This window comes from Haliotis cracherodii, unplaced genomic scaffold, assembly GCF_022045235.1.
Source record: "Haliotis cracherodii isolate W230 unplaced genomic scaffold, xgHalCrac1.p SCAF_11, whole genome shotgun sequence".
In the NCBI taxonomy this organism is placed as follows: Eukaryota; Metazoa; Mollusca; class Gastropoda; order Lepetellida; family Haliotidae; genus Haliotis; species Haliotis cracherodii.
In genome coordinates, this window is record NW_027266266.1 from 26,110,070 (window position 1) to 26,131,918 (window position 21,849).

A 21,849-nucleotide genomic window follows, 5' to 3' on the forward strand; every position below is an offset into this window, starting at 1 on the left:
CCTGTAATAAATTCATTAACTGAGCATCAAGTGAATGACGATAAATACACAGGTGTAGGGTTATACCAGAAAACGTGGATGACAACAAGGGAGTAGTAATCGTATTATCGACGCAATCCGAAATCTGAAAATGCTTTCACTACATGGATACTTTTTTTTATTATTAAACTATAACCATCTGGGGTATTTCCAAATGACGACATCCGATGAGATCCGCCGTTCTTTTTGTCTGTTTTAAACTGAAGAAATTAATTTACATGCGCCCTTTGTCGAAATCTTTATAGATCACAGTTAACCAATCAGTGTTCAAAAATGCGTAAAACAAATATTGCTGCCCTTGCAGACGGTAGCCCAGTCTCTGGTCACGCTCAGTTGCGTTGCGTATCATCCGGGTACTCACGGGGGAAAAACAATAACAAAGGTAACAACCAGTCCTGGGGAATTGCTTTAGATCAGTGCCCCTTTAAAATTCGTGCCATGGTCACACAATGTCATGGAATAACTGTTTAAAACCGAGAGACAGCAATTTTAAGGTTTGGATATACTGCTTTTAGAGATACTCGAGGGTAGCATGATTTAAACTGTTGATATGTGACAACAGTAACAGCTGATCTACCATGCATATACTAATATTGTCCTTTTGTGAGAACTTTTCTAGGACTTCCATAAAAACAAATCAGTCAAAATTGTTTTAGATGAAATTAATGAAACTGTAGAACGAACGGACCATGATCAGAAGATCAGAAGGTCAGATAATTCCACTTTTTCAAGTTTAGATTGTTTTGGGCCGTTTTTACCGAGGCTAGTAATTGTTGTTATGTGGTTTGGCAGTTTTGGCTTCAACCCAAACGGACTATGCCTTCCTGTGACTGCTTGTTTACATGTGTCCCGAAAGTTTCGATGTGGTGAGTGAGATGGTCAATTATCAGATATCCGTTTTGAACAGGTTATGTAATGTACACTAACACATGAACCCACACAGTGTAAAGGGGTTTCGTTGAAAGGTAGTCCAGATGCATGTGGTATCGATGTTTTTTGAACGTCAGTATTGTTTACCTGTAATGTCCGCGTTGGTATTCAATATGCAGTAATGTGTGTTTGATATTGAACGATTTTGCCTTCTTAACTCGACTTTGCGCTTGGGTTTTGGTAATACTTAACTGAGGTACTCATTCAAATATTGTTACTGGTGCGCTGTCGTAGCTGAAATATATATCATACACGACGGTTCCGTGTCAAAACGGCACAAGCCGAAGTCGCCTATGTCAGTATGTTGTATTATCTAAACAGCCAGAGTGTGGTGCAAAGTTAAATCCTTGTATTTATCGGTGAAGTTTAATATTTGAAATTCAGAGCTCTGATGTTATAAAACTAAGAAGATTAATCTCCCTGTAAGTAACTGACTTGCATGATTGCATGAAATTACAGATGTAGTTTATTTTGTCGGTTGGTCGGTGGCCCGAGAACCAGCTGCATCATACCAAAAGATGGTGCTCAGCCTAAGGGGATAAAAGAAGTAATTGTGTGCTGAGAGTTGTAACACTGAGTCTTGAGTGTCGTATCAATGGTAAACATCGGCATGATATCTCAGTGGGTAACCAGTCTACAACCAGCTTTGTAATTAGTCTGGAATCACAAACACATACGTACGCACGCACGCACATATGCACACATGCACACAAGCACACAATAAGTACTCATTGCTATGCTATATAAGATAATCTTGTATGCGATGTTTTACCTCACCTCCATTTGGTTACAGGGATAATTTTGGTATGATGCTGATTTCGTGTTAACTTATTTGAATTTTCTATGTTCTTCAGGTTACAGAGAAGTGTAATAACCTGGTTACGTGTGTAAGGAACTAAAGATGGACATTACTGTAAGTAACCACGAGAACATGAAGTACAAAAAAAAATAAAGAGTTGTATGAGTTGATTTGACTACATTATGGTGTATTGCCAACTTGCACCAAGTAAATATATTTGACATGAATTCATATAAAAATAATGAGTTGTATGTCCATTTTACGATCAAACACCCGTCTCAGTGTTAAGGAATATAATTCCTTCACAAAGAAAGTATGCATCTCACTCAGATGGAGAGGATTGTTGCTCGTCTTTCCTCTGGCTTGATTTGTTGGGACTACTAACAGGCCATGGCATAGCTGAAATGTTGCTGACTAGGTCAGTAGAAAGCAGTCATTTATGCTACAGGTAAACCAGTGACTGATAGCATGAACAACAGTCCTCATTGTCCAGGTACGATGGCATACAATCATCATCGGTCAGTGAGAGCTGGTGCCTGTCTTGCATCCCCCAAGCAGGATTCACAGTTACATATAGTCATCATATTCCATCTGCGTGAATCGATGATCATGGTGCCAATCACTTGATTGTCTGGTCTAGACTCAATTATTTGCAGTGTTAAATAACAAACAATAGAAATATGAAAATTTCATTTACTCACCAACAATCAAGCAATTTCTGTGTTACCATGGCAAGGACAAATCTCACTTTCCTTTCATTGACTATATCACTTCATACAGCTAGGGGTGGGGGGGGGGGGGGGGGGGGGGGGTGGGGGGGTCGGGTGTGCGCAGTTGGGTAGCCTAAATAACCAACAATAGAAATATGAAAGTTGCATTTACTCACCAACAATGAGGTTATTCTGTGCTACCATGTTAAGGACTACAAATAACACACAGCATCTTACACATCCATCTTATGTAAAACAACATTTGAAATCTCACTTTCCTCTCGTTGAATACATCACTGCATGCAACTTTCCACTTACTGCAACCAGGGTTCTTATTATACATAACTGGACCTTACTGACAAGAAAATCTTCATGGCTTTTGTGTCTTTATTGTGTTTTAAAATTATTTTATTCTTATGAAAAGGATCAGGCACAAATTGTCACCCAAATTGACTTACATCGCCCCTCTCATCGATTTACATGTATACTTATATACAGTTAATATGGTAAATGACAGAAAGGAGAGAAGAGAAACATATGCACTTAAACATTGCTCACTGAACATTTTTGGTTTCTTTATATATTTATGTACATTCCTACAGATGTTTTCATTGACATGATTACGCATTGCCAACAATGTCGACATTTTAACATCACAAGTATCTTCATGGTTTAGTCATGATGAAGAGCTTCAGACTGATGTGAATACTTACAGGTAACCCATGGCCTGTGAAACTGATTAACCAGGTAAACAAGACATAGAGTCATGTGACCAGAGTTGTGACGAGAGGATACTTTCAACATATCCGCCTCAATTTCAAAGTTTTTTAGATTTGATTTCTCAGTGATGCAGAGTTTCTGATTGATGTGAATATTGGTCAAGACACCTTTTACCTTTTACCTGTGAAACTGATGGGGAAAAGTCACAGACTATATCTAGCATAACCCAGTGAATCCACCTTAAGTGGCATATCAGGGCAGACAACTCTGTAAAATATTAGCGTTCATGATGTGCCAATTTCAGGTAAAACAGGAACCTTGTGAAGATAGTCCATCCTCTCCAGAGTGTGAGAGACCTCGGAATAACTGCATGGACGTTGAGGTGCCGAGTGACGACCGTTTTCTGTGTAAGTAGCGAGGAAGGCATTAAAAGAGAACAGGAGCAATTCTTTCTTGCCTCTATCAGGCAAACCAAGGAATGACCATCCAGGTATAAGGGGTTGCATACTACTCAAATGGAAAATGCCATAATTTCCGTTATTAATCATCAAATTTTGAAAATTTTGATGTTACTTTTCCCTATTTCATTCCACGGCCCTCAAGTGTATGTTCCTCAATTCAATTCAAAACTAGATTAAGGTTTGACAAACATCATGTAAAGTACAGGATTTGTTATTCTGTGTCGTGAACAATGAAGTCACTGCCTTTAACTCTGTAAGAATATAATATATTTGAATGACTGTGATTGAGTGATTGAGTAGGGTTTGATGCTCCTCGTAGCAGTATTCCATTAATGTCACACCCACGGCTCCAGAATTAGGCTTCACGCATTGTTCACCTTGTCTTTGTCCTGACAAATGATTCAAACATCACATTCATCACATATGGCAATATGACTTCTTCATCACATTTAATGATTGTGCTGCTGCCATGGCATTGTGGACAATTATATATGTATTTCCAAAAAGTAATTGACACCTGTGTTGTTCCTCAGATTGCCAGGACTGCAACAAGGAGTATGAAGGGGACTGTTCAGTACACGGACCTCTTCTCATGGTGGCAGACACACAGGTATTCTCCATATAGTAATATTAGCGTAATACAGTTTGTTTGAGCTTAAATGAAGTTTAGATCGTGACAAATTGACATGCTCATTGTATTATATTCACAATGACATCTCCATTGTGGTATTATTTCAGGAAATGCCAGGAAGTGCAGACAGGGCTTGGAAAACGATGCCTGTTGGTCTGGAGATTGAAGAATCCGGGATCCCAGGCGCTGGTCTTGGCGTGTATGCGTCTCAGGACTTTGTTCCACGCACCTGCTTTGGGCCGTATGAGGGAGATGTCGTCACAGACGAGGTCACAGCTCATGGATCAGGTTACAGTTGGCAAGTAGGTGTCACACACAAATGTTCAAACTTATTAGCAGCTCTAGCAGAAGAATATATAAAACGTCTACGCCAGAGAATAACTAGGTTTAATTATCGAATGAAACACATTCCACTGGACATTGAATCCAAAGCAGGTGGGACATCCATATAACATAAAATGGGGCGTTGATCATGTTTGTTTGTTTGTTGTTTTACGCCGCACTCACAAATATTCAAACTATTGATGGCGGTCTGTAAATAATCGAGTCTGGACCAGATAATCCAGTGATTGGCATCATGAGCATCGATCCACGCAATTGGGATACGATGACATGCATCAACCAAGTCAGCAGCCTGACCACCTGATCCCGTTTGTCGCCTCTGACAGTATTATGAATTGGCACCTGAAAATCAGTGATCACACATCATAAATTGTTGTGCTAACCTTTCGTAACCTTTGAATATGATGTTTTTGTCTTTCGCTCATCCAAGCTTAATCATTTTATGATTTAGAGAGTATTTCTGACACATTTCATTGCTTCATCCATGGGGCATTTGTCACAAAACGTGGTGACCATATAGATATAGGAACATCTCTATCTTCAAAGGTTCAGGCCAATTTGCCATCTAAAGTTTACTGAGAAAACAATGTCAGAAATGCTGAATTCCTCCACTGATAACATATATGTGAAGTTTGAGGATGACATTTGGGTGAGAAGTAGGCATCCCCTTGAGCAGCATTTGTGTTCATGCTGATCTGTTTCTTTATTTATAAGAATCGGAATTGCTGTTCATATTGGCAAGGTCCAATCTAGGGAATTGGCGAAGAAGTTCAGCTCGATGACCTGATGTTGTTCAATGATTGTAAAACCACTCGTTCTCATCAATGTCATGCTGATTTAATCATAATAATTGGTAAATTATGTTTCTTTTATTCAGATACGAACAGATGGAAATCCTTCCCAGCAATTCAAAGATGTTACATAGATGATAAAATTGGGATTTCATATTTCCTTTCAAACAGATACGTGCAGATGGACAACCTTCCCACTTTGTAGATGGCCAAAACTGCAACACAGCCAACTGGATGAGATATGTCAACTGTGCTCGTACAGAGGAAGAACAGAATCTAACAGCATTTCAATACAATGGTCATATCTACTACAAAGTATACAAGAAGATTTGTGTTGGTTCCGAGCTGCTTGTCTGGTATGGACACAAGTTTGCAAGGAACCTTGGTATCGAGAGACAACTGGTACTCGCAGGAGGGCTAGCGAAAGGTAAAATGCTGAAAACATAATACTAATAGAGTGGTACAGATAATGGAAATAAGTTTATTGTCCTTCGCTAATTTACATATCAAAACTGAGAAGTCTGTCACCCAAGAGAAAGCAATACTGAACAAGGTATAAATCACAAATTTATCGCTCATTATTTTGTGCATATTCCAGAAACTATATGTCAATTTGTTCATATCATGATTTAAGAAACTCTTGTTATTTATGTATGTGAATGTGATGACAGAAAGATTCTTGAGTCAACATTTTATATCACTTTCTATATATGAGTTTGGAATAGTGTGTTTTACTCAGAGGCAACTTTTCCTTTGTCCATTTCATCAATAGTGCTGGGTGACCAAGAGCCACCAAGTGAGGTTAAAAGCATTGCACATGAAGTTCAGCTTATCATTTGACATGAAACAAATATTATTGATGTCCCTGTGTTATATTACAGACAACACAATTTGCATTTAAAGGTTGTGGATGTATCGAGAACCAAACTCAGGTATTTTGCATAACAAGCGAGCACTGCAACCACCAGGCCACCCCCAAACTCTTTCATGCAAGGGTGGTGATGTGGGGTGAAATGGGGCTTAACTCCAGACTGATGCCGATTTATACTGCTAGCCCGTTGACATACCATGCCACAGTTTAACATGAATACCCCACTCAGACACAGTATACTGACTCCAAACAGACCAGTCCTTGTTTTAGCCCCTAATGCAGAGCGCCAGACAGGGTAACAACAAGTACCATCTTTGGACATCTTTTGGTATGAGGCATCTGGGCATGGGGCATTGGGAATGAGGCATCGCATCATGTAAAAGTCAAATTTACCTTTTCTGCACCAGCCCTATATAATACTCTTATGAATGTCTTTCCAGATACCTACCCATGTGACAGATGTGACCTGGGGTTCTCATCTGTGGTGTTCTTGTGGAAACATTTCATGAAGATGCATGGAGGAAAACTGACAGCTCAGTTGAGGTTCATAGTAAACACTCAGGGCGTTAACATTCGTGACTTGGTTTTGGAGACAATGAACCAGCTGAAAAACAGTGACGTGCGGGACATTACCACCGCAGACATTACTGGGGAGAGAAAGAGCCAGGAACAGAACGATGACCCTCAGGACATTAACACCGCTGACATTAGTGGGGAGAGCAAGAGCCAGGAACAGAACAGTGACACTCAGCACGTTGACATCCGTGACAGTTACACTAATGAAGACAGAAACAATGGAGGTGAGGGACCATCAACAGAATCCAATGATGTCCAGAAACATGGACAGCATGAGGGTAGGCCACTCCACCAATGTGGTGAGTGTGGGAAGGAATTCAATGCACAAAGTAAACTGCAGACACACATGATGTGTCATAGAGAAGTCAAGCCTTTATCTTGTAAAGAGTTTGGTAAAACATTTACAGATGCAGGTAACCGGAAGACAGATATGATGCTTCAAAGTGATATAGAACCTTATTCCTGCAGAGAGTGCGGGAAAACGTTTAAAGAATGTGTTCTCCTGGAGGTACACATGGTGTGTCATGCTGGTGTGTCACCCAAAGTCAAGCCTTACTCATGTTCGGTGTGCGGGAAAGCGTTTTCACGAACAAGTTATCTGAAGAAGCACACGTGTACTCACGATGTGGGCAGGCCTTATACCTGCATTGAATGTGGGGAGGAATTTAAGGAGCCAAGCAACCTACACGCACACATGGTGACTCACACTGAAGTCAAATCTTGTGAGTGTGGTGAGTGTGGGAAGAAATTTGCTTTACCGTCTCTGCTGCGTAAACATATGGTGTGTCACTCTGAAGATAAGCCTTTTTCATGTGAGGAATGTGGAAAAGCATTCTCACGATCCGGTGTCCTTCGAAAACACATGAGTGTTCATAATGGAGTTAAACGTTATCCGTGTACGGAGTGTGGTAAGGCATTTGTAAATGCATATGGCCTTCAGAAGCACATGCATAGTCACGGTGTTGTCAGAACATATGAGTGCTCTGACTGTGGGAAAGCATTTAGCAACTACGGTAAGCTGCAGATACACATGCGCTCTCACACTGTAACGAATTCACATAAGTGTGGTGAGTGCGGGAAGGAATTCAATGCACCAATTAAACTGCAGAGCCACATGGTGTGTCACAGTGGAGTAAAACCTTATGCATGCAGAGAGTGCGGGAAATCATTTGCACAAAGTGGAAACCTGAAGGTACACATGGTGCGTCACACTGGAGTAAGAGCTTACTCGTGTGGAGAGTGCGGGAAAACATTTACACAATCAAGTAACCTGAAGACACACATGAAGCGTTGTCACAATGGAGTATGACCTCGTTCATGTAGAGAGTACGAGAAAACATTTACACAATCAAGTAACCTGAAGACACACATGAAGCGTCGTCACAATGGAGTATGACCTCGTTCATGTATAGGGTACGGGAAAACATTTACACGTTTAGGAAACATCAATGTACATATTTTGTGACACAGTGAAGTCAAGCCTATTCTGTGTACTGTGTGCAAGAAAGCGTTTAGGCATTCAAGTTCCTTTCAAAGGCACATGTTTATCCGTGACATAGAAAGACCTTACACATACAATGGGAAAGCTTTTAAGGAAACAAGTAACCTGCTGGCAAATATGAGGACTCACACTGTCAAGTCATGTCAGTGTGGTGAGTTTGGGGAAAGAATTTGATGTACATAGTCTGCTACACAGAACCATATGGTGTCATGCTGGAGTTAAGCCTTTTCCATGTTAGGCATGTTGGAAGACATTTACACTATGGGTAGCCGGGACTCACAGTGGAGTTAGACCTTATTCATGCACAGAGTGTGGGAAACATTTAGATGCAGGTGTCCTGAAGACAGATAAGCGGTGTCACGGTGGAGTAAGACCTTATTAATGTAATGTCAGTGTATGAAATGCGAGAAAGCATTTACACGACCAGGTGACCTGCAAAGACACACAAATCTTCATAATGGAGTGAAACGTTATACATATACTTTGTGAGGGAAGGCTTTTGCACAAGGAATAAGTTTTCGAATGCACATGAGTATTTACACTAATGTTTGATCTTAGAAGTGCGGGGGCACGGGTGGCCCATTCGTCTAAGGCGCCGCGATTCACTGTGCAGAGTTGCGTCACTTGGGCAAGCAAGAAACCTATAATTGTGGGTTCGAATCCCGGTTCGCCCCGATTATGTTTCTAGGTTTGTCCGCACCATACCCGTGCTCGTGGGTTTCACCGAAGTGGTAAACGTCTGAGACCTGCATCACTTCGGGCTTTCCTCCCACATTAAGCTGACACGCCGCGATATAACTGGAATACTGTTAAAAGCGGAGTTAAACCCAACTCACTCACTCACTCTTAGAAGTGCAGTGACTGTGGGAAAGTGTTTCAAGAGTCTGGTAAACTGCAGGAACACATGAAGTATCACGGTATAATCAAATCACAACAGTTTGGTGGGTGGGGAAGTTGTTCAGAACACCAAGTAAGCTTCAGAGCCAGATAAGGATTCACACTTGATTCTGTGGGAAGCATTTACATATACTTGGGTGACTTCAGAGTTGAGTAAGACCATAGCCATGACTTAGTGTGTGTAAAATATTGCGCAATACATTTACTCCAATGTATGCACCTTCTCATACACACGAGGCTTCACAGTGGAGTAAAACCATGGCCTTGTACTGGGTCTGGGTCGATATTTACATGATACAATATTCTTGTAGCACACATAGGCTCTTCAATTAGAGCCGAGCCTTATTAGTGTGGCAAGTAGGAAATCATTAACACAATCGGGTGACATGAAGCAACACATAATTTATCACAGTGGAGTCAGTCCTTCCAGGTGAAGTAAGTGTGGGAAGGCATTCAGACAATTAAGTAGCCCTTGCGACCTCATAGTGGCGTTCAACCAACGCAACTGCACAGCGACTTAGACGACTGGGCCACCCGTGCCCCCGCGAAGATAATGAATGAATGCTCCGTGAGTGAGTATGGGAAAGCTTTGAGACAATTCAGTAACCTATTGACACACGAGACAAACAGCAATCAAATCATAAGTGTATGTGTCTCATCTCCATGTGTTAAGATATATGATGTGGTCAATTTATTACTTTCAAAAATTTAATTATCAAACAACCTTCGGTTGTGAATGTATAGGTATGCGAATAAATGGTTCATGATTTGTGATGAGTTCATAGTTATTAAATGCAGTGTGTTTGTATTATTGTTTGTGTGCTATATATGCCCTACTGTGGTTGCTGGATGTGGGAGTTAGAAGTTAGAAATACGGGATAAACAGGAGACAGGAGAAGTTGCTTCCTCCCAAACACATCTAGAAGGTGAATGAATGGATATAATTTTCATCTTTGTAGTGTAGAACCGTATGGAAATGGGGAAACAAGAAATTCAGAACACCTAAGGTTATTGAATGAAGGTGTTTGTGAAATGTCTTCAATTATTTACTTTCAACAAATTATTGTATATATACTCCTTAGAAAACATCTAAACAGTTTGTGGTGTGTGAAGTAATACACATTTACTGCACATCTGAACACTTCGTGAATTATGACACAAGTTGTGGAATGCTGTATTACCCCCACCACGGCCTGTATTGTAAGTGCAAGCTGTCGCATTGTCTTTGGTTCTGACTGATGCTGATGATCTAGAGGTCCACAGGAAGACCTGTAAGCTGTTGTACGTGTTGTTTGGTCTGACATGGTAATGGAAGATGAATATATCAAGGATCTGATCATCATTAAATACTGATAAAATAGCAAAAACCCTTCAACTGATTTACCAACCTGGGCCCCGTTCCACAAAGCGATCTTAGCGCTAAGTCGGTCGTAACTCCCATACTTTAACACTGACTTACGACAGTCGACAGTCGTAGCGCAAAGATCGCTTTGTGGATCGGGTCCCTGAGCTAGAAATAATAGACCGCATCACCTGTTTCATATTTAGATCTATGCACATAGATCAAGGATGACAAAACAATCTCTTCACAAGACTATGAGAAGATGGTTTGGGGGGGGGGGGGGCTTCAACTTTCCAATAGCCATTCTAGGCCTCAGTAAAGCTTTCAAAAAACGTTTGTGGATAGAAAAGAATAAGTGGAGGACAATTCCAAATTTAATGCATCAGTGACAAAAATAATCTCCGATACCATTCTATATCTTCACATGTACCACATTTCGCCGTGTTTTTTCAGGTGAACAAAATGACTTGCTTTTGCGTGTGTTTGTAATGGCTGCCATTGGTGGGGCGGGACAACTCATCTTTTCGCAAACTCCTTTTAGTATCACTAATATTAAACACATGCTCATGATATAAAGTAGACACATTTTAATGGAAAACAACTTCTTTAATATACTGTTATAGAGATGCTACGGTACAGATCTATACACAGTTGTCAAACAAAACTGAATAATTTGAGCACGGTACAGAATCATAAGTATGTCTGTTGAAGGACTAACACAATCGCATTAAAATCAGATATTAGTTCTCGCTGTCGCTAAACAAAGATCTGAGGACATCCCATTACGGGTCACGTCAGAACGACCTTCATCCGACCAATGAAAGCGTCGCTTACCAGATTAGTGACAGTCGGAATGTGTTTTCTAATCATGCAACCTCGAAAATGTTAACACGGGGTATTCCGAACGACATTTAGGCCCGTTTCTGTCGGCTGATTCTGTCAAAATTATCGTCTATCTCTCGCTTCCTTGGGATAAATATTTGAACGGAGAAAGCGTTGCACAGTACGTGGGAAGCACTGCCATACAATCTCAACCATATATTAGACATTCCACAATGTTCGTTTGTTCAGTTTTCAAAACTTTAATCGAGAACTGTGTCAACATATCTTTCAATAGTCTGAAATGGAAGTCGCCAGGTTGAAACGAGTGCCGTAAAAAATCCAGAAAGCTGCTTTAGAATTGGCTGATGTCGACTTTTTGTTGGTCATTTCAGTGGTCGGGCAAAGTTAGCGAAAGGTCGTTCTGACGTGACCCGTAACGGGATGTCCTCAGATCTTTGTTTTACGGCAGCGAGAACTTAGATATGATTTTAATGATATTGAGGACTAACAGTGACAGCAATTTACAAACATGAAAGATATTAACATGAGTGGGTTAACAAAAACAGAATAACAACAGAAGGATAATATTGTATAAACAATAAGGCCAGAGGACACATAATGAGGAAGCCGGTTAAACAGGAGTAAGTAAACATAGATTGGGTGATTGGATTAAGGAGAAGGAGCTATTGCATAATGAGTTCATCGTAGTCGCATGGGATGAAAACAGCATTGATTGGTGGTGTGTGGCGGCGAATCTGAACTGCTTCTGCCAGTTTTCTTTTACTGAAGTCATGGAGGTTTTTTAAATGGATTTGAACGTTGTCCCAATTGATGCTGTGATTGGGGCAGTTGCTGATATGGTCCGAGATGGTTAATTTACTGTCCGATTTAATGGTAAAAATTGCGTTCTCCTTGATCATGGCGTTGATGGATGGGATGTGTCTACTACATAGGTTTGTCCACAGTCACGGTCATTTTTTTAAGGAACTACACCTTTTGGTTCTGGGTGCTTTGTGGGGTTTCTGTCATTGACTTTAAGAGGGGTATTGGGGGAATTTGAGCTGGTGAAGTAGGTGTCAATGTTGGCTTCTGTGAGAAGATGACTGTTATGGTATACCTTAATCACAGTGTAGCTGGGCGTGGAGTCACCCCACAGATGACATCCTTACCTTGTCAGCTTGCTGACGGGGTTAACCTCTTTGGTCATGTGGACAAGGCGTCCGACCTCTGATCAGAAGGTCCGTGGTTCGAATCCCGGAAACTTTATGGCCGCTGAAAGACGTTACATTGACGCATATACAAATAACTCTTTGAATATTCCAAAACAGACCATGTGCCTTTTATATATTTTTTGTAGTAAGGACCAGCTATGACGGAAATCGGATGGTGTCATCGTAGCCAAACAGTATGCCTAGTCAAGACTTGACCACTAACAATAAGCTTGAGCGTTGCTGACAGCAGCGATAAACATTTACAAATAAATGTGACGTTTACACGACATACAACTTTCTCCTGTCATACGGCGCAACTGTCGTTCATAAGCGTATGAACGGATATATTCACGAGACTGTATTCTTGAAACGATAGAAACACTGATGGACTTCTTCCATATACGATAGAAACCCCCAGTAATTCCCACGGACGAATAGACACACACGCGTCTTTTTTCTGATCACTTAGATATTAAATCTTGAAATCAACGTTTTTGGATGCATTTGGAAAAGACTGAGAGTTTTACTGCATACCCATGCACAAATATTCCCGCTACCAATACTCCTAGTGAACAACAGGAATAAAAGCCACAAAACAAACAGAAGAAATGCACATCCAAACTATCGACTCGGCCCGTTTATACACATTTGATAAGCTAGATCATCACTGTCAGTAACTCAAACAACTTTAACTGAGTTCGGTTTTACGCTGCGTTTAGCAATATTCCAGCAACTTGAGCAAAGACAATTAAGTACATCTTTCAAAATTCCTGTTAGAATATAATTATTTAACTCTTTAATTTGCCAGAATCAGAATATCAAAAATTCCTTTTTTTTCCCAAGTTTAAAATTATTCGACCGGTTTTACCGAAACCAATAATTGCCGTTTTGTGGTTTGTCGGTTTTGGCTTCTACCCAAGCTGACCATGCCCGTATGTTGACATACGTCCCAGTTGGATGTTTGACAGCGGCGAGTAAGATAGTCAATTATCAGATATCCGTTTTAAACAGGTAATGAACATTAATGCAATGAACTCACACCGTGTTAAGGGGTTTCGTTGGGAGGTGGGAGTTATGCATTATTCCTAGTTTCGATGCACAGGTTCATATTTTGAACAATATCGTCGACCTGTGCTGTCCCAGTTTGAGTTCACCGTGCAGTCATGAGTGTTTTGTATGGAAAGATTGGCCTTTTTTAACTCGACCTTGCCCTTCTCTTATATAGTATAAATTTACTGATTAACTCATCCTTTGTTTTGTTCCTGGTGCCGGTGTAGTGAAGCTGAAAAATGTCATACACTACGGTCCCGTGCTAAAACGGCACAAGCCGAAATCTCACATGTAGTATTACCGAAACTGCCTGAATATGGTGCAAAGTTATAATCCTTGTTTTTTTTTTCGGGAATTTTAATTTTGAAAATTCAGATTTAGAACTCAGATGTAAAACTTTGAAGATTGGCCTCCCTGTAAGAAGCTGTCTTAGGGTGAATGTATAATTATGAAAGATGTCATGAAGTGGGGTATTTGATAGATAGGAATTTATAGTCTACTAGATATGAAATATACGATTTTAAAATATAAATGAAGCATATTTAGTTTACTGAACTCATTTTTGAATGATTATTGGACCCAGTTATTGGAATCGGTTGCCTCGGTGGTCTACTGGATAGAATATCAACCCGGAGGACGGAAGGTCAGTGGTTCCCTCACTGGCCATGTCATGCCAAAATAACGTGCTTTGTATGAAAGGGAGGGTTCAGCATGTGGTATCTCAGTGGGCTGGCACTATAAACGTTGTCGCATTCATGTGTGTGTGTGTGTGTGTGTGTGTGTGTGTGTGTGTGTGTGTGTGGTACCAGTAATGATTGTGGTATGATGTTGATTATGTGTTAACAAATTTGAGTTTTCTTCCTGTTCTTCAGGTTACAGAGAAGTGTAATAACCTGGCTACGTATATAAGGAACTAAAGATGGACATTACTGTAAGTAACCATGAGAATATGAAGTACATGTCACAATTATGAGTTGTATGAGTTCACATGATTACATAAAGCTGCATTGCCAACTAGCACCAAGTTAATATTCTTAGCATCACAAGTATCTCCGACCCGTGAACATCCGGGGTCGAATAGGTCTTCAGCAACCCATGCTTGCCATAAGAGGCGGCTATGCTTGTCGTAAGAGGCGACTAATGGCATCGGCTGGTCAGGCTTACTGACTTGGTTGATGCATGTCATCGTATCCCAATTACGTGGATCGATGCTCATGATGTCAATCACTGGATTGTCTGGTCCAGACTCGATTATTTACAGACCGGCGTCATATAGCTGGATTTTTGCTGAGTGCAGCGTTAAACGAACAAACAAGCAAACAAACATACAAGTATCTCTACGGTACCTCTATGTTGCAGCTCTTCAGATTGATGTGAATACTTACAGGTCAGGTGACCTATAACTCATATAACTGATTGAACAGGTATACAAGATGTAGAGCCACAGATATAGAGATTTCACAGATTTGGTTTATTAGTGATGCAGAGTTTCGGATTGATGTGAAACTGATGGGAAAACTCTCCGATTATTGAATCACTGGAATATACTGGGTACAATACACAGAATAATCATTATTCTGTGTATTGTACCCAGTATATTCCAGTGATTCCATGTCTTGTGGTATATCAGGGCAGACAACTCTGTAAAATAACAACTTCATGATGTGCCAATTTCAGGTGAAACAGGAACCTTCTGAAAATAGTCAATCCTCTCGAGAGTGTGAGAGACCCCAGAAAAATTGCATGGACCTTGAGGTGCCGAGTGATGACTGTTTTCTGTGTAAGTAACATGGAAGGCTTTGAGGAGAACGAGAGCAAACTCTTGTTGCCTTTATCAACCAACCCAAGCAATGACCATTCAGGTGTTAGGTGATTCATACTGCTGAATGGAAAATTCAGTGATTTCCCGTATAAATCAACAAGTTTTGACTTTACTTATGTAAGTTTTTCCTATTTCATTCCACAATCCTCTAATAGAGATATGTTTTTCAATTCAATTTTGTGCTCGTCATGGAAATGAGATTAAGGTTACAATAAACGTCATCAAAAGTACAGGATTGCTGTATCACAATGAGGCCTTATTCTAGTTCCTATTTCAAAATTAAAAATGATATTAGTGCGTTTTGGAATCGTTGTTATGACCCTGATGTTTGCTGTGATTATTTTGGGACTTCTTCATTCACTATTTCTCAATTATTTCTACACCGGTAATAGTTTCACACATTGTAATCCTGGTCTTTGCCCTGACAAACGATTTAACCATCAGATTCATCACATATGGTTTCCTAACATCTTCATCACATTGAACGACAGTGCTACTGCCATGGTATTCTGGACAATTATATATAAGTAATTGCCATCTGTGTTGTTCATCAGATTGTGAGGACTGCCACAAGGAGTATGAAGGGGACTGTTCAGTACACGGACCTCTTCTCATGGTGGCAGACACACAGGTATTCTCCATATAGTGATATTAGCATAATACAGTTTGTTTGAGCTTAAATGAAGTTTAGATCGTGACAAATTGACATGCTTGTTGTATTATATTCACAATGACATCTCCATTGGGGCATTGTTTCAGGAAGCGCCAGGAAGTACAGACAGGGCTTGGAAAACGATGCCTGTTGGTCTGGAGATTGAAGAATCCGGGATCCCAGGCGCTGGTCTTGGCGTGTATGCGTCTCAGGACTTTGTTCCACGCACCTGCTTTGGGCCGTATGAGGGAGATGTCGTCACAGACGAGGTCACTGCTCATGGATCAGGTTACAGTTGGCAAGTAGGTGTTATGCAGAAAGTGTGTCTCCAGTCTTTTCATTCGAAGTCAAACCATAAATTATTTTCGGAACCTTGAGTTTTTATTCATGCGGTTAGAACATATAATGTGTCAATTAGAGCTGATAATGTTAGACATGTGGATAACCCACAAAATTTGATGCATCAGTGCCAAAAATGATTTTGATGCAGTTCCCTTTTTGTCTTGTTCCATTGATTTTTCAGGTGAACAATTGACTTGCCTTTGCATGTGTTTGTGATGGGTTTCCGCTTGTTGCAGGATAAACTCACCATTTCCCCAACACCTGGCATCCTCAGTATTTGATGCTGGTTCATGAACACATGATATAATTAGAATCGTACAATGGACTCTGCTTTTAGTGGATATTTCTCACCCCTAAAGATTCGGTTTAGAATTGGCCTTCAGCAACCCATGCTTGTTGTAAGAGGTGACTGTGCTTGTCATATAAAAGGCAATTAACGGTAACAGGTGGTCAGACTCGGAGACTTGGTTGATGCATGTCATGGTATTTCCCAATGGCCTAGATTGATGCTCATGATGTCAAACACTGGATTGCCTGGTCCTGACTCAATGCTTTTTACAGACCAACCTCATAAAGCTGGAATATTACTGAGTGCAGCATTAAAAACAAACAAACAATAATTTCTTATGATTATGGAAATGTTTTTTTGGTCACTTTTGTTAATACCTCCTATGTTTCGGAATAAAACTTTGGAACCTTCCTGAAGTATCATTGGTTAACATGAAATTGAAAGCCAAGGCCATTGTTTCTTAGTATGCAAGGATATTGTGCTTGAGCTGTTAATAGGATCGCTACCTGCCTTGTGGGTGATGTTCACATCCATGTAGGTTAGGTTCACCAGATGGCACAGAAACATGAGCTTAGTGTTTCAAATCCAAGCCCTTCATTTTCTCAAGCAGTGATACATCATATGATTGGGACAATCGGTCAAATATATTTCTTTTATTCAGATGCACATTCATGGAAATCCTAACCCAATTTATAGTTCGTTGTCTGAATAGTACAGTTATGATGTGCTGTGATGTCAAAGGTATCTTTACATGTATGATATAATTGGCATATAAATTGTGATTTCATATTTCCTTTCAATCAGATACACACAGATGGACAACCTTCCCACTTTGTAGATGGCCAAAACTGCAACACAGCCAACTGGATGAGATATGTCAATTGTGCTCGAACAGAGGAAGAACAGAATCTAACAGCATTTCAATACAATGGTCATATCTACTACAAAGTATACAAGAAGATTTGTGTTGGTTCTGAGCTGCTTGTCTGGTATGGACACAAGTTTGCAAGGGACCTTGGTATCGAGAGACAACTTACACTACCACAGAGTCAAGGTAACAATCTCAACACTGATAAGGGAAATAGGTTATTATATAAAAAGCTTGTAGAGCACCCTATAGGAATAATTATTACCCATAAGGTAAATGGTCAAATTAGAAAGGTGGCTGTTGCATTGTTGAAGACAGCATGAGTTATTGAAAACTGCTTGATGTTCATGACATCAATGATAATCTCAGGCTTCAGACTAGGTTGTGTTCAGTGACATTCAGGGGGTAGAATATGTCTCCATTATCACATGTTTGTTTTAAGAAGCAAGGGGCATGGGTGGCCCAGTCGTCTAAGATGCCGCAATTCGCTGTGCAGAGTTGCCTCCCCTGGGCATGCCAGAAACCTATGATTGTGGTTTCGAATCCCGGTTCGCCCTGATTACGTTTCTAGGCTTGTCGGTACCATACCGTCATATAACTGGAATACTGTTGTTAAAAGCAGCGTTAAACCCAACTCATACAACCCATACACATCAGTTCAGCAATTGATAGAGAAATTGGTGTATTTTTTGCTAAATCAAGGAAATTCTCCTGTATGAGCAAAATGAAGCCAAATGATCGTTCTCTATACTGTTGGTACCAGAGTTACGTTTCTGATCATACATTTTCTTGACAGAAATATACCTTTGTAAAAGGGCAAGTACCTTTTTCTGTACCAGTCCTACATATTGTTTTTATGAATGTATTCCAGACAGCTACCAATGCGACGGCTGTGACCTGGAGTTCTCATCTTTGATGTTCTTGTGGAATCACCTGAAGAAGATGCATGGAGGGAAACTGACAGCTCAGTTGAGGTTCATAGTGAACACTCAGGGTGTTACTGGTTGTGACTTTGGAAAGGAAATAGAAAGCCAGATACAGAACAGTAACCATGGTAACAATGTAACTGAAAATGTCGGCAGCACTGGATGTGATGGAGCACTGAAGGAAACATGTGAACCCCAGCAACATATGAAGGGTTTGCCTGGAGTCAGGCGATATCAATGTGGCCAGTGCGGGAAGGAATTTAAAAGTTCAAGTCACCTTAAGATGCACATGAAATACCACAGTGGAATTAAGCCTTTTCCATGTGGTGAGTGTGGAAAAGCGTTTACACAATCTAGTGACCTTCAAAGACACACAAGACTTCACAGTGGAGTAAGACCTTATTCATGTAGTGAGTGTGAGAAGACGTTTTCACGATCCTGTTATTTGCAGAGGCACATGAGTTGCCACACTGGAATCAAGCCTTTTCTGTGTGGCGAATGTGGGAAGGCGTTTATAACATCAAGTGACCTGACGTCGCACATGAGGTGTCACAGTGGTGTCAAACCACATCAGTGTACCGAGTGTGAGAAGACGTTTACACGGCCAAGTAAACTACAAGCACATATGAGATGTCACAGCGGAGACAAGCCTTTTGAATGTACTGAGTGTGGGAAGGCATTTCCACTGTCAAGCTACCTTCAGAAACACATGATGTGTCATTCTGGAGTCCGTCCCTATCAATGTTCTGAATGTGGTAAATCTTTTAGACAATCAGGTAACCTGCAGACACACATGAGAAGTCACTCTGGTGTCAAACCGTATGCATGTAATGAATGTGGGAAAGCATTTACAAATTCAAGCGACCTTCAAAGACACATGCGACTTCACAGTGGAGTTCGGCCTTATCAGTGCTTTGAGTGCAAGAAAACCTTTATTACATCTGGTGACCTGCAGAGACACATGAGATGTCACAGTGGTGAAAAGCCTCATCAGTGTACTTTTTGCGAGAAAGCCTTTTCAGATTCAAGTGGGCTGCAGAAACATTTGAGATGTCACACTGGAGATCGCCCATATAAGTGTAATCACTGTGTAAAAGCGTTTGCTCAATCAAAAAACCTGCAGAAACACATGAGGTCTCACATTTGAGTTAGGATTTATTGTTGTAGTAAAAGTTGAAAATATCAAAATCCACTGTCCTTTGTTTGTTTCTGTGCTTTGTTTCTTTGTTTAACGGGGCACTCAGCAGTGTTCCAGCTGTATGACGGTGGTCTGTAAGTCATCAAGTCTTGACCAGACAATCCAGTGATTGACTTCATGAGCATTGATCCATGCAATTGGGATACGATAACGTGCATCAACCAAGCCTACTGACATACCATGTGCCAGTTTTATATGGATACTCCACTCAGACACATTCTACTGACTCTGGGACAGACAGTCCTTATTTTTTCTCCTAAATGCCGAGCGTTTGGCAGGGTAACAGTGAGTGAGTGAGTTGGGTTTAACACCGCTTTTAACAGTATTCCAGTTCTATCACATGTGTCAGCTTGATGTGGGAGGAAAGCCCAATTGATGCAGGTCTCAAGACGTTTACCACTTCGGTATGCACGGGTATGGTGCTGACAAACCTAGAAACATAATCGGGGCAAACTGGGATTCGAACCCACAACCATAGGTTTCTGGCATGCCCAAGGGACGCAACTCTGCACAGCAAATTGCGGCGCCTTAGACGACTGGGCCACCCGTGCCCCCGGCAAGGTAACAACGAATATAATCTCTTGTGTCATTTCATATAACGCCAGTAGATGATTGAACCATGGACCTTCCACTATCTGGACAGACGCTCTATCCATTGCACAACGGAGGCGGTTCATGGGTGCTGTACAGTGATATACTTCAAATTGTATGAATTAATCTTCATGGTTGAATTTAAGTTCGGGGTCACTTTACGTGGACTGTTTTAACTGATTTTCACAGATGGAACGAGGAGGGCTGGTGTGGGGTAGTCCGGTGGTTACAGCGTTCGCTCGTCACGCCGAAGGCCCGGGTTTGATTCCCCACATAGGTACAATGTGTAAATACCATTTCTGGTGGTCCCCGACGTGATATTGCTGGAATAGTTTTTAAGGTGGAGTAAAACTATACTCACATGCTCACTCACTCACATGTGTAAATCACTACAAAGAGACCGGATAGAGCGGTCAGCGAACAGAGCGGAGAAAGTGGGCAGTGAACAGAGTGGAGAAAGTGGGCAGTGAACAGAGTGGAGAAAGTGGGCAGGGAACAGAGGTGAGAAAGTGGGCAGGGGAGAGAGTGGGGGGCGAACAGAGTGGAGAGAGTGGGCAGGGAACAGCGGAGAGAGGGGGCAGGGAACAGAGTGAAGAAAGTGGGCAGGGAACAGAGTGGAGAGAGTGGACAGCGAACAGAGTGGAGAGAGAGGACAGCGAACAGAGTGGACAGCAAACAGAGTGGAGAGAGTGGGCAGGGAACAGAGTGGAGAAAGTGGGCAGGGGAGAGAGTGGGCAGGGAACAGAGTGGAGAAAGTGGGCAGGGGAGAGAGTGGGCAGCGAACAGAGTGGAGAGAGTGGGCAGGGAACAGCGTGAAGAAAGTGGGCAGGGGAGAGAGTGGGCAGGGAACAGAGTGGAGAAAGTGGGCAGGGGAGAGAGTGGGCAGCGAACAGAGTGGAGAGAGTGGACAGCGAACAGAGTGGAGAGAGTGGACAGCGAACAGATCGAAGAGAGTCAGCAGCAAACAGAGTGGAGAGAGTGGGCAGCGAACAGAGCGGAGAGAGTGGACAGCGAACAGAGTGGAGAGAGTGGGCAGGGAACACAGTGGAGAAAGTGGGCAGCGAACAGAGTGGAGAGAGTGGACAGCGAACAGAGTAGAGAAAGTGGGCAGGGAACACAGTGGAGAGAGTGGACAGCGAACAAAGCGGAGAAAGTAAGCAGCAACCAAAGTAGAGAAAGTGGGCAGCGAACAGAGCCGAGAGAGTTGGCAGCGAACAGAGAAGAGAAAGTGGGCCTCGAACAGAGAGGAGAGAGTTTGCAGCGAACAGAGTGGAGAAAGTGGGCAGTGAACAGAGTGGAGAAAGTGGGCAGCGAACAGAGTGGAGAGAGTGGGCAGTGAACAGAGCGGAGAAAGTGGGCCTCGAACAGAGTAGAGAAAGTGGGCAGGGAACACAGTGGACAAAGTGGACAGCGAACAAAGCGGAGAGAGTAAGCAGCAACCAAAGTAGAGAAAGTGGGCAGCGAACAG

At 41.6% G+C, this 21,849-nt stretch overlaps 1 protein-coding gene and 1 pseudogene across 1 annotated transcript; both read left to right on the plus strand.

Moving 5' to 3' along the window:
• The first annotated feature begins 850 nt into the window (after positions 1–850).
• LOC139454975 (zinc finger protein 721-like) lies at positions 851–19,739 on the plus strand (annotated as a pseudogene).
• A 670-nt stretch (positions 19,740–20,409) lies between these two features.
• LOC139454976 (uncharacterized) lies at positions 20,410–21,720 on the plus strand. The gene is made up of 2 exons (XM_071236567.1): positions 20,410–20,474; positions 20,922–21,720. Exons 1-2 carry the CDS (start codon positions 20,410–20,412, stop codon positions 21,718–21,720), a joined length of 864 nt encoding a protein of 287 aa, XP_071092668.1.
• The last annotated feature ends 129 nt before the right edge of the window (positions 21,721–21,849 follow it).